A 14,430-nucleotide genomic window follows, 5' to 3' on the forward strand; every position below is an offset into this window, starting at 1 on the left:
AGGGATTGGAATTGGGAGTGTGATGTGAATGGACTAGAATATTGTGGAGGTTGTAGGAAGGATTTTGGTTAGGATGTCCTTAGTTTCAGGGCATGATGGTACATAATCAAAGCTCAGAGGAAAGCATGTGGTTCAGTTGTTCCATTCTAGGGTGGTATTGCGTGATGAAGGTGGTCAGTGTTTCTTGGGGGTAGTGGGAGAATGGGGGTGTGTGGGGATGTGGCAAGGAACATTTGTTTTTTTACTGGGTCTGAGGGATAGTGTCTATCTGTGTTACATTCAGCATGCTGGACAAGGGAGCCCCTGTGGAAGACCGACACATCACATCCAATTCCAGTCCTGTCACAGGCCTACCAAGGCCAGGCCACCTGTGAGAGCAGACATGTTGTGTACCAACTCTGCCAGAATCATTGCTCAGCTTTTTATATTACTATGACAACCAACCAGCTGTCCACAAGGATGAATGGCCACTGCCAGACTGTCAACGAAAGGGAAGTGGTCCACCCTGTGGCACAATTTGCAGATGTACATAAGTTGCTAGGTTTCAAGGGCTGCTGTACAGTGCTTTACCACCAGGGCCATCTCGACGCTCCCCTCCAGCACCATCTTTCCAGAACTGTACAGACAGGAGTTATCTGTACAAGACATTCACCACACCTGAAATCACCCCGGACTCAACCTACAGTAACCTGTTGTCCTCCACATCCTCTGCCCAACTTTTACCTACCCCTTTGTCCTGTCACCTCATTACAATTTGCCTTCCCTTCAGTCTCGCAGTGTGCTGCTCTTTGCCAGTGGACCCATCAGTATTTTCCCCTTCTCTGCTCTTCTCCTTTCTGCTCCCCCAACCCTCACACCCTCCCTTCCCCACAGTCTCCTGAAGTGGCACCTGACAACCCTGTCCTGCCAACTCAAGTCCCTGCATGTTCTGCCAGGCAGAGCCAATTTCTCTTCCACCACTCTTACTATGCTATCCTTCCCCCTCCCACCCACTCCAAGTTGTTGCTCCCTTTTGATGCATTTCTGTTGGTCTTACCCGAGTGGCAGGAGGTAACAGTCGTGTGTGTGGAGATGTGTTTGCTTCTGAGACTATATCTGCATTTTTCTTTTCTGAAAAAGGTTTTCGTTGAGAGTTGTATATAATTTTAGTTTCATTGTGCCTGTCTGTAACTGAACACGCCATCTTTACAGTTAGTAGCACTGTCCTTTTCATAATAATGTTAATATTCTGACCTGAACTTTCTGTTGTTCAGTTCATGTATCTGGTATATATTATGGAAAATCCAGGATGGAATAAAGGTAGTATTATGAAAAGGATCAATTGCTACTCACCATGTAGTGGAGATGTTGAGCCGTAGACTGGCACAACAAAAAGATTGGTAAAAAGACTGCTAAACAAGTGAACTTTCAGCCAACAGCTCTTCTTCTAAAGTAGACAAAACACAGACATTCATGCAAGTACAACACACACACACACACACACACACACACACACACACACACACACACACACGACTGCTGTCTCTGGCCACCAAAGCTGGATTTTTAGCCTCTGTGACGAGAGACAGTGGTCATTGTGTGTGTGTGTGTGTGTGTGTGTGTGTGTGTGTGTGTATGTGTGTTTTCTCTGCTTAAGAAGGCCTTTTGGTCAAAAGATCATTTGTTTAGCACTCGTTTTGTTGTTCCTACCTACAACTCGATAACTCCACCATATGGTCAGTAACAGCCTATTCTTTCCATAATATTGATATATATTATGGTTTGTCTCACAGGTGTCTGTGGGTTTGATGGAAATAGGTGGCACCAGATGTATTGTTATAGTAAGTACTGTGTACTGATGTTGGGATGCCTTCACCAAATTATATAGTGGGAGGAATTTACAAGGATATGAATGATATGGCAAGAATACAGATTTTGGAGAACTTTGTATTTTGACAAGGCTGATGTGTGAAAACCGTAAGCTATAGTGGATGGCTTGGTGGGAAGGCTGATGTGCAAAAACCTAAAGATACAGTGGGTGGCTTGGGGGGCATAATGTTCAGCGTGAACACCATTTCAAGGCCTGGTTTCAGAAGATGTTCAAAGAATTTCGTGTTGTGTGACTGAAGGTACACTAAATTCATGATTTAGGGGTAGTCAGCCTACTTTCGCAGTTAAGTGAAGTTCACACTATCTTTCCTCCTCATAGTTTTATTTTGGGGGTCATCATTCACAAAAAAATCTCTCAATTTTTTGTTTTATAATTACTTGCAGAAAATAAATTGATTTTTCATTTCCACCCAGTGTACATGGTATCGTGTTTTCTTAGGCAGCCATATGTGTACAATATTACAACAGTAGCTATAATTGTCATCGTTAGTCCATCATTTTGAATTGGAATAACTTGGTCTGTTGTCATAATAGTGAACTTGTGTACTTGATTGTGGCGTGGGTGTTTGCCGGAGAATTTTTTGTTTATGTAAATAGTGTTGGTATGAGGGCAATTACTATTAAAAAGGTTCTTGTTAGATTTGTACCACTAATGTTGTTACATTAGGATTTTGTGTAGGCACTGGGGTTGTTCCGTGTATCACTTATGTTGCACCTTCTGTGTGATACTTTTGTTGTTCTTTGTGGAATCATGAGAGGCTTATTTCCGTTATTGTTCAGAGGTTAACGAATAAAACCATATTTGAGTTACTTGGATTGGTTTCGTGTAAAACTTGGTTACTGCACAATTGGCGATGAGGATGGGATCAATCCTGTAGTAACCACGTAATACATGAGAACAATCCAAGTAACCCAAATATGGCCTTATTCATAAACCTCTGAATAGTAAGGGAAATAAGCCTTGCATGACTCCACACGTAACAAGACAAAAGAATCGCACAGTAGGTGCAACATAATCAACACTCAAAACAACTGATGTGAGCATTACAGACCAAAAGAACATAGTGAGAGTGGGTAAGCACTGCTCCATGCATATACAGGGTGATTCACGAAGATATGCAAATATTTTAATATGTTATTCTACAACTAAAACTAAAAAAAGTTCATACAAACATTGGTCCACAAATGTTTAGTTATGGAGTTACGGGTAATACAAGATTCTGCCTGAAATTTAGCAACTTAGTAATATGAAGCCATTGCAAAACTGTATGAGGTTAAAGTAAAGCACAATTTCCATTTATTTTGTTTTTATTGGTTCAGTGAATCTAATAAAACATGTCCCAGACATGTATCTGCAGTAATTTTCCAGAACATCCAGAGAAGCGAACATTATTATACAAGTAAATTTGTTTACTTTCCATTAAGAATGTAGAAAGGTTTATGTCGTTGTTGGCAGCCTTTAGTGAGTTGCTTTAATCGTTTCCTAACCTTGAAATGAGTAAGTTTTCTGTAATTTTTTTTTCCTTGTTTAACATAAATTCACGTGTGCTATGGTATTAATAAAAGCAGATTATCTGACACATTCATACAGTTTCAGTGAACGTTATTACCATCATTTTTCCAATATTAAATTCTTTATGACTTCTGTTGAAAACTTTGCGCAGTTGTCTAGAATTTAAAAAACAGATCGGGCCAAATTGTTAATAAAATAGAAATTTTACAAAATTACTTCTTTGCTTAAAATTTTTATGAAATTACTTCTTTGCATCTCTGGATGTTCTGGAAAACTACTGCAGATTCATATCTGGGACATGTTTTATTAGATTCATCAGACCAATAACAACAAAATAAATGGAAATCGTGCTTTACTGTAACCTCATACAGTTTTGCGGTGGCTTCGTATTGCTAAGTTGCTAAATTTCAGGCAAAATCTTTTATTAGCCTTAACTCCGTAACTAAACATTTGCGGACCTATGTTTATTTGAACTTTTTTCTTTGGTTTTACTTGTAGAATAACACATTAAAATATTTGCACGTCTTCGTGAATCACCCTGTATCGGTGCGAGTTGCCGGTAAACACCACAGCAGAGACCGTGCTGTTCACACACTTCCTACAGGTGCCCTCTTGTGGCCTGGATGTCTCAATACAGTTGGTGATTGATTTAAGTACACATATGCAGCGACACTACACTTGGTGTACTTGTACACACTAGTAGCAGGATAGGCAACATGTCTTCATTACGTGATAAAATCCAGATTGCTGCTGTAGTAGTTTGAGATGTATTTATTGTAATGGATCCATTTCAGCTAGATTGACATCTTCATACCATCTATAAAAGTTACGTAACAGTATTTATTTCATTATAGTGTTAGTTAACATATTTTTGATATCAATATAATAGAGGGAAACATTCCACGTGGTAAAAATATATCTAAAAACAAAGATGATGTGGCTTACCGAACGAAAGCGCTGGCAGGTCGATAGACACACAAACACACACGCAAAATTCAAGCTTTCGCAACAAACTGTTACCTCATCAGGAAAGAGGGAAGGAGAGGGAAAGACGAAAGGATGTGGGTTTTAAGGGAGAGGGTAAGGAGTCATTCCAATCCCGGGAGCGGAAAGGCTTACCTTAGGGGGAAAAAAGGACGGGTATACACTCGCGCGCACACACACACATATCCATCCACACATATACAGACACAAGCAGACATAATTAAAGACAAAGATTTTCCCACGTGGAATGTTTCCCTCTATTATATTGATATCAAAAATATGTTAACTAACACTATAATGAAATAAATACTGTTACGTAACTTTTACAGATGGTATGAAGATGTCAATTTTTGTCTTTAAATATGTCTGCTTGTGTCTGTATATGTGTGGATGGATATGTGTGTGTGTGTGTGTGTGTGTGTGTGTGTGTGTGTGTGTGTGTGTGTGTGTGTGTGTGTGTGTGAGTGTATACCCGTCCTTTTTTCCCCCTAAGGTAAGTCTTTCCGCTCCCGGGATTGGAATGACTCCTTACCCTCTCCCTTAAAGCCCACATCCTTTCGTCTTTCCCTCTCCTTCCCTCTTTCCTGATGAGGCAACAGTTTGTTGCGAAAGCTTGAATTTTGTGTGTGTGTTTGCGTTTGTTTGTGTGTCTATCGACCTGCCAGCGCTTTCGTTCGGTAAGTCACATCATCTTTGTTTTTAGATATATTAACATATTTTTGGGTATACAAATTTGATAGATACGTCCGTGTGTCATCAGACGTCACTGTTACTCTGTATTGTTATTGCAGTAAGTATAGGACTCTTATGCTGTAAGCTGTTCTGTGGTTTGCTCCTGTTGTTAATGGTCCCTTCTTGTAATTTTTTATAATTTGACGTTTTATTGCAAGATTTGACAGTTGTTACAGATGACAGAAGATGCTATATGGTTAAAGTTATGACTGTGTGTTGATATTATCATTTCATGCTGTATGTATGGTGTTTGCAATCAATGTGTCTATGGATAGATGTCAGTGTCTGTCTGTCTATCACCTTTGGTTAGGGAGTCAGTCAGAATTTTATACATAGTGTTATATTATGTGTATGTAGATTTTCCTCTCTTCAAGTATGTTCATTGCTAAACCTTTAGATAATGTGTGTAAAATTTTTATTGCTGCATGGTGATTATCTTCTTTAAGTGGATGAAGACTGTAGAATTATTTTCACCAATTTTTGTGTACTTTCAATATCTTATGCTAAAGATGCACCCTGTCCATCCTAGGTAAAATTTATTGCAATCCTGGCATTAGATTTTGCTTATGCGTGTGTTTGTGTATCTTGGTTGCCATGTTTCTCCTGAGTGAACTCTATGCTGGATATTGTTGCTGGTTTCATACATGAACTGGATACTTGCATTCTCCACTAGTTTGATGTTGTAGGCATGTATGTTGGGTTATTTTGTGTCCTTGTGAATTTTTGCTTGCATTGCTTTGTCGGGGTTCAAACCATTCATTGTGCTATGTATCAAGTTCTTTGTGTATGGCAGTTTGGTTAGTAGTAGATTTTGTACTCTGTTGATCATGGCTTGGAAGTATGCGTGCTTGTGTGTGACCTGAATTAGTATGTATTATGATGTTAGTTGCTGCATGCTTTCTATAAATTTTAAACATGTATGAGTTTTTGTTGTTACTGACAGTGAGATCCAGGAAATCAATTGAATTGTTCCAGAAGGCAATTACAATCATACAGAAAAATCTCTCACGGTATATAAAAATTGTGATTGAGAATACAAGAAATAACAGACCTACTCATTTTAAGTACAACACAAAAGTATTTTGAATTCAATAATAATACATACTCCCAATTAGATGGAGCAGCAGTAGCTTGCAGTGTTGCCAGCACCTTACCAGATATCTTCTTGAATGCATTAGCAGGAGAATTCTTTTGCACCCATAAATTCCCCAACCACGAAAATTATCTGTAATTTTAGATATGTGGATGACATGCTTGCCCTCATAAATGGAGATGAACTTGACATCCAACACGTACATCAAGCACTAAATAAACTCCATCATAAAATGCACTACACTGTGGGAAAAGAAATGAACAAAGCAATTAATTTCTTGGACTTCACAGTCACTAACAATAAAAATTCGCACATTTTCAAAATTCATGGAAAATCAGAATACAAAATCTGTTACCATACAAAAAGAGTAGATACATTACAATATATAGCACAACAAAATTATTTCAACTCAGACATAGTAGTGCAGATACATGAAAGAAAAGCTACACCTACAAAAACAAAAGGACATAAAATTGTTCCGGAGGACGACGGTTCAATCCCGCGTCCGGCCATCCTGATTTAGGTTTTCCGTGATTTCCCTAAATCGCTCCAGGCAAATGCCGGGATGGTACCTTTCAAAGGGCATGGCCGACTTCCTTCCCCGTCCTTCCCTAATCCGTTGAGACCGATGACCTCGCTGTGTGGTCTCCTTCCTCAAACCAACCAACCAAGCAACATAAAATTGTCAAAAGAAATGCCAAAAAGACTAAACAAACATACACATCTGTAACATATTTATGTACAGTATTAAAAAAATTAGCACACCAATCAGGAACACAACTATCCAGTTTGCCTATAGAACCAACAACAATATCTGGCGTAGACTTTGCTCTGTAAAAGCAAAATTACCAATGTACAAAACTGAATGTCAGGATTGCAATAAATTTTACATAGGGTGGACAGGCCACAGCTTCAGTGTAAGATATTGAGAGCAAGTGAGATTTAGTTAACTAATCCATCTACATTCTTCAACCACTTAAGAACAACTACTACAGTGCTGAACGTATGGAGTTAGTAATGAAAATTTAGCACATACTACCTAAAGCTGTAATAATGAATGTACTTGAAGAGATGGAAATGTAAATAAATGGATTTAAAACATAAATATTTCATACAAAATTTTATTGAATTCCTAAACAAAGATAATGGATAGGACAGACTGATTACGAAAACAATACACACTGCCCAAAATGATAACATCAACACACCATAGCAGCTGTAACCATACAGCAACTTTGGCCAATTGTCAGTCTGTCAAATCTGACAATAAAAAGTCAAATTATAAAAAAATTAATAGAAAGGAACATTAACAACTGGAGCAAACCACAAAACAATTTATAGCACGAGTCCTTAACTTAAATCACTTTGTAGTACAATACGGATGATGTATGGATGTAAATGGCAAATTTGTGCATCCGAAAATATGATTAACCAACACTATAATAAAATATAAATGTTTTGTAACTTTGGCAGAAAGTACAAAGATAGCTCTCTAGCCAAAATGGGCCCATCACAATAAATACATCATTAAACTACTATAGTAGCAATCTGAATTTTACCACTTAATGTCTCTGAGAGATAACTTTGAGAGATAACTTTTACAATGTGGGGCCCATTTGGATTGTAAAAAGTATCTTAATTAATTTTTTAAGTATCTTCATTTGTGTGTTTTCTCTGATGAAAAACCTGATTGTTGTATGTGGGTTATTGTTGAAGTGGTTTTCACTTATTTAAATTGAGGTTACGGGCTTTTATATAAAATTTATGGGGGATATGTAGGCAAATATACACACATTATGCTAATGTAATGATATTTTCTAGGTTGTGACACCCATACCATTCCTCCTGAAGCATTCCTTAAGAGAGTATCAGCATATCGGATTGGATTGGCTTGTTACAATGTTTGATCGTAAACTGAATGGCATTCTGGCTGATGAAATGGGTTTGGGCAAAACAATCCAAACAATTTCTTTGCTCGCTCATTTAGCATGTGAGAAAGGTAAGCAAACTATTTCACAGTGTGTGTGTGCGTGTGTGTGTGTGTGTGTGTGTGTGTGTGTGTGAGAGAGAGAGAGAGATCTGATTTGTCCTACATAACTGATGACACACACACACACACACACACACACACACACACACACAGTGTGTTACAGATTAACAATGAAGCTCTCCATAGGGTTGTAGAGGATACTGAGACATGAAATTTATTATAATTTCAAAATGATATGTCCGGAGGCCTTTTAAAATTGTCTTTAGTTGTGTCATATACTCATTGTTGAGTTATTTTACCTACTACACTTAGTTGTTAAACAAAACTTAAAGGATAAAATATTTTTAATGTTAACCAGGTTTTCTATGGATTTAGAAGAAGTGTGTAACATTATTATTATTATTATTATTATTATTATTATTATCATTATTATTATTCTTAGTGAATACCACAGTCTTAGTCAGTCACATAAATTCATCAGTTGCCAGTATAAAACAAAATATGGACCCTAATGTCTGCATAAAGATAGCCTGCTGTAAATCCATTAGAATTAGTGCTGTCATAAGTTTGGATGGACAGTAGCCAATTAGTTGACTGTGTACTGATTCATTTCAGCACATAAAACTGCATTTTGTCAGTGAGACTCACTGTGTCAGAATCGAAAGCAGCTGCTCATGTAAGAGTGATAACATGAAATGGCAATAGTAGAACACCAAGTGGTATCACATTTTGCAAAGCAGATGAGGAAGAGCCCTGAAAATGGAATGACAAAATTGCAGACTGTTTACCAGTTAGTATAATATAAAAAACTTAATGTGGTAGTGTGATCAGTAGATCGACATTCTGTTAATAAGTCGAAAATTCAAGGTTCAGTTTGTAGAGGATCCATGTCCTAATTCTGCCACTGAAACCAATTTTTTCCAGAGTGAATTTACCAGAGATCAAATGTTACAGTAGTCTCTCCCTCCCTCCCTCCCCTCCCTCCCCTCCCTCTCATGGAAGCAGACATAGCACATATTTGTAAGAAACAGGCATATGTTGGCTTTTTTTTATTTTGCAGTAAGCAAATTATAGATTTTAAATTGTTAAGTTATCAATAATTTGAAAGTATTAACTTTGGTAATCTTCATCCATTTGAACCTTCTCGCGCAGTCTAGCCTTGGTCTCCCTCTACAAATACCCTCCGCCCCCTTCCCCCACCACCCTATCCTCCAGATGCCCCTCCATTATCAAATTGACATTTCATTAAAAGATTCAGAATATGACCCATCTACATCTACATATATACTCCACTAGCTACCAAGCAGTGTGAGGCGACTGATGACCTCAGAAGTTAAGTCACATAGTGCTCAGAGCCATTTGAACCATTAGAGCCAAGCAGTGTGTAGCGGAGGGCACAATTCGTGCCAAAGTCATATCCCCCCCTCTCTGTTACACTCGCGGATCCCATGAGGGAAAAACGACTATCTGAATGCTTCAGTATAAGCTCTAATTTCCCTTATCTTTGCATGATGATCATTGTGTGATTTGAAAGTTGCTGGTAATAATATATGCTCTACATCCTTGGCGAAGATCGGATTTCGGAATTTAGCGAGCAGCCCCTTCCTTTTAACGCCTCGTCTGTCTGTAAGTGTATCCCACTTCAAACTTTCTGAGAGATTTGTAACGCTCTCATGATGACTTGCCCATTACTTGTGTAGTCTGATGATTCCATATGAGATCATTTCGAATAGTCGCACCCAGATACTTGACGGATGTTATCGCTTCCAAAGACTGGGTATTTATTTTGTACTCGTACATTAATGGGGATGTTGTTATATGCAGTACGTGACACTTACTAATATTGAGAGATAACTGCCAGTCGTGACACCACACATTTATTTTCTGCAAATCCTCATTGATTTAATCACAACTTTCGTATGATACTACTTTCCTGTAGACTACAGCATCATCGGCAAACGATCTAATGTCACTGTCAATACCTATCAGTCAGTTCCTTCTTTTAGTCAAGGTTTTCTATAAATTTCATTTTCTTAAATACCATTCATTAACTTCTCATTAGTTACCTGATATACTTATGCGGTCTTCAGTATTTTCATGTAGCACAGCAGTTCTTAAAGAATATTAAATTTTTGGTAACGTGTTGTATATCATTTATGAGGGTAGGTAGCTTAATGTAACTACACCATTATGGCAGTGTGTGAAATATATTGTATTAAAAAATTAACAAGATTTCCTTTAACTTTCCAGGTAATTGGGGTCCACATCTCATTATAGTTCCTACATCTGTGATGTTAAATTGGGAAATGGAATTCAAGAAATGGTGCCCAGCTTTCAAAATACTCACATATTATGGATCTCAGAAGGAAAGGAAACAGAAGCGTACAGGTAAAAGTGGAAGATTTATTTTTAAGGTAGCCTGAATGAAGTGAAGTGCTTCATGAGAGTCTTTAAAAGAAAAATTACTTGTGCATCTTGTCTGGACAGTACCATCAGTTTCAAATTTATCACAAGTACAATAAATTGTTTTACATGTTAGTGGCTGAGTCACACACATTTCGCCATTGTCGTTGAAGCTACATCGTGTTTTCGTACTTCCAGTACCTCTTCGGCACAGCCTTGCATTGTTCAAATGACAGTCTTATTTCATTCTTCACTACGCTGTTATCTGCTGGAAAACATGCACCAAAATCTGTTGAGAAAATGATGGCCTATGCTACCACAAAAAATTGCAATGATATGTCACTTTATTCCAGAGGTATGAACTATCAAAGAGTGTCTACATTTTCTTCTACCCCTCTGTATTTGAGCATTCCTCTCAGTCCAACTCGTATCTCATTGAAAGTGGCTGTGAAAACTATACACCCTGATGCTTTTTAAGTGACCTACAAAAGAATAACACTAAGTTTTTTGTATTACAGAAGATGATGTAGTAAAATCAGATTTTGAATAATTAACTGTAAAAGCCTACTGGTTCTTGAGAATTAGTTATTGCTGTGAGAATATGATATTATACAGAAGTTACCTTTTGTTACAGATCATGTATTTTGGTCATATTTAAAATTTTCATTTGAATTTTCAGGATGGACAAAACCCAATGCGTTTCATGTGTGTATAACCTCCTATAAACTGGTAATTCAGGACCACCAGAGCTTTAGAAGGAAGAAGTGGAAGTATCTTATATTGGATGAAGCTCAAAATATAAAAAACTTTAAATCTCAAAGATGGCAACTTCTGTTAAATTTTCAGACTCAGAGGTAACTATTTTGCGATATTTGTATTTTAATACTTCCATAATAATTTGATGGAAATGCAAAGTGTTAGACCATGAAGCTCAAAACCGATATTTATTTATCAAACTTTCTGCAGGTATTCATCACATGACAGGTATGGGATGATTAAACTCTCATTTTATTCAGAAGTGATGTTTACCTCCAACATTAGTATGAGATGTGATACCGCAGGCAGGAATATATTTTTGTGTTGTGGTATGGAAGCAAACTGTATCTGAAAGAATCTTGAGAAGTTTATCGTTGTGCTCAAACCACATACTGTGTCAGTTGTCATCGTTTGGTGGCCATGATACTATATGTAAGGGGGGGGGGGGGGGGGGGGGGGAAGCCCCATCTCCTCCTCGTAGGGCAGCTAGCCCATACCTGTGTTCTATGTATTCTGTGAAAGAAGTAGTGACGTATCGTCATTTGGATCCCCAATTCCTCCTGGTGTCGTGAGAGTTGTGCTTGAATCATGTGATAGACTAAATCAATCTCTTTACTCATTCCAAAATAAGAAAATGAAATAACGAGCTACCCATAACAGGGATGAAAATGACAGTCCTGGTCTGACTTGTACTAGTGTCTTATGCAGCAATAGTTCAAAACAGCCCACATCTAAAACTGTAGTGCTAAAGCTTTGCACGGTTTCACACACAGTTTTTAACTTGCAGACAATTGTACATTGCTTTGTCGTAAGATGATAGGTCACATGGCTGATTCCTGTGTTGTTATTTGTGGCACATGTTTTCGGACTGTTCAGCTGCATGCTGTTTGATGTGGAATCAGAGCACTCTGATAAGTTGTTGTATTCATGCATAGGTGCACACTCTATTTTACAGTCTGCTTTTACACACAGTCTCTTTCCAAAAAGGGCTTTGCCAGTTGTCGTGGAATAACAGTGACTGAAAATTGATTACTTTTTTATACTTATATGCAGAAACTATTACTGTTTTAAACTATCTGTGCCAAATAGTACAGCCGGATACAGTTCACTACGGAATAGCATTTATTACATAAATTTGAATTATGTGGCAGAATTTGCGTCACGTACCCATGAGCTGCATGTACATGTCCTCTGGATGTGCTGTGTTGTGATCTCTACTGAAAAGCTTCAGTAATGTTAGCCACAGGCCAACAGCTATCATCTATACACGTTGTCCTTCATCTGTAGGAATGACTTCCCGCACTGAAAATATGTTTGTTTAAGTATACTATTTTAATTAACATATCCCACATGTGTGGAAATAGTGGAGTATCCATTTGGTATCATTTGATCAAGGTGTTCACGATGTGGCACTTTCCATTTCCGACAGTGTTTTGTTTCTGGAGTAAGTAGCGAGTAGGTAACATAAATAGATGTTAGATCGAGCTATATTACAATATATTTGTATATCATAATAAGCAGAAATTAACAGCGAAGAAGCTCCAGTATCTGTTATTCTATACCTTTTGCATCTATTGGTTGTCATTTCCCTACCCCAACCACTCTTACTAAAGTGTGAATCAGAATGGGACAAGAGAACAATTGTGGTAAAGCAGAGGACTTTAGGTAAAAGTTCTTTTAACCCGTGCTCAAAGTGACATACTATGTACTTGAAAGGAAAAGGATGTTAAAAGAAGTGACTTGAGTACACTGCTTCAACAACTGGCCATTCTGGTTTTAACTCTAATACATTTTCGATGTAATGGAGTCAGATTGGGGAATTGGTTTTATCACAGTGTGTGTCCATCAATCTTTCTAGACAGAAGTTTTGCCTTCAAAATGCAGTAGAATTGTGTTTTCTACTAAATAGGAACATATAGACAAACTATGTTAATACAGCTAGTGGAAAATATCCAAAATTATTGAAAAATTTCCTTGTTTTTAAGAGAAAACATTGATACAGAAGCTTTAAGGTCACCGTATACTCCTATTCAAGATAGACAGGAAATAAATAACAATCCGGTCTTCATTGTGTTCATTCCTCAGGTGCGTCTGATAATATTTCCAACCAACCGGGATTCAGCTGAATTTTTGATGATAAATTTACGTCCCTTACACACATCCTCATTTAGAATCAGGAATATATCAGGTTAATTCAAATGAAATGTGGTCAGTGCATCTGCTTTGCCTTACACTTAAGTTGGCACCACATAACTGCGGGTATGGTGGCGCCATGTACACTCCTGGAAATGGAAAAAAGAACACATTGACACCGGTGTGTCAGACCCACCATACTTGCTCCGGACACTGCGAGAGGGCTGTACAAGCAATGATCACACGCACGGCACAGCGGACACACCAGGAACCGCGGTGTTGGCCGTCGAATGGCGCTAGCTGCGCAGCATTTGTGCACCGCCGCCGTCAGTGTCAGCCAGTTTGCCATGGCATACGGAGCTCCATCGCAGTCTTTAACACTGGTAGCATGCCGCGACAGCGTGGACGTGAACCGTATGTGCAGTTGACGGACTTTGAGTGAGGGCATATAGTGGGCATGCGGGAGGCCGGGTGGACGTACCGCCAAATTGCTCAACACGTGGGGCGTGAGGTCTCCACAGTACATCGATGTTGTCGCCAGTGGTCGGCGGATGGTGCACGTGCCCGTCGATCTGGGACCGGACCGCAGCGACACACGGATGCACACCAAGACCATAGGATCCTACGCAGTGCCGTAGGGGACCGCACCGCCACTTCCCAGCAAATTAAGGACACTGTTGCTCCTGGGGCATCGGCGAGGACCATTCGCAACCGTCTCCATGAAGCTGGGCTACGGTCCCGCACACCGTTAGGCCGTCTTCCGCTCACGCCCCAACATCGTGCAGCCCGCCTCCAGTGGTGTCGCGACAGGCGTGAATGGAGGGACGAATGGAGACGTGTCGTCTTCAGCGATGAGAGTCGCTTCTGCCTTGGTGCCAATGATGGTCGTATGCGTGTTTGGCGCCATGCAGGTGAGCGCCACAATCAGGACTGCATACGACCGAGGCACACAGGGCC

At 38.9% G+C, this 14,430-nt stretch overlaps 1 protein-coding gene across 4 annotated transcripts in view; it reads left to right on the forward strand.

The window, feature by feature from the left end:
- The window catches only part of LOC126477588 (helicase domino), a 423,343-nt gene that overhangs the window by 120,831 nt on the left and 288,082 nt on the right, over window positions 1-14,430 (forward strand). For all 4 annotated transcript variants that reach the window (XM_050103628.1, XM_050103631.1, XM_050103630.1 and 1 more), the window contains 3 exons: window positions 8,013-8,190; window positions 10,432-10,569; window positions 11,264-11,438. In XM_050103628.1, coding sequence (XP_049959585.1) covers window positions 8,013-8,190; window positions 10,432-10,569; window positions 11,264-11,438 — 491 coding nt within the window. The remainder of the gene's footprint in view (window positions 1-8,012; window positions 8,191-10,431; window positions 10,570-11,263; window positions 11,439-14,430) is intronic.

This window comes from Schistocerca serialis, chromosome 1, assembly GCF_023864345.2.
Source record: "Schistocerca serialis cubense isolate TAMUIC-IGC-003099 chromosome 1, iqSchSeri2.2, whole genome shotgun sequence".
Classification (NCBI taxonomy): Eukaryota; Metazoa; Arthropoda; class Insecta; order Orthoptera; family Acrididae; genus Schistocerca; species Schistocerca serialis.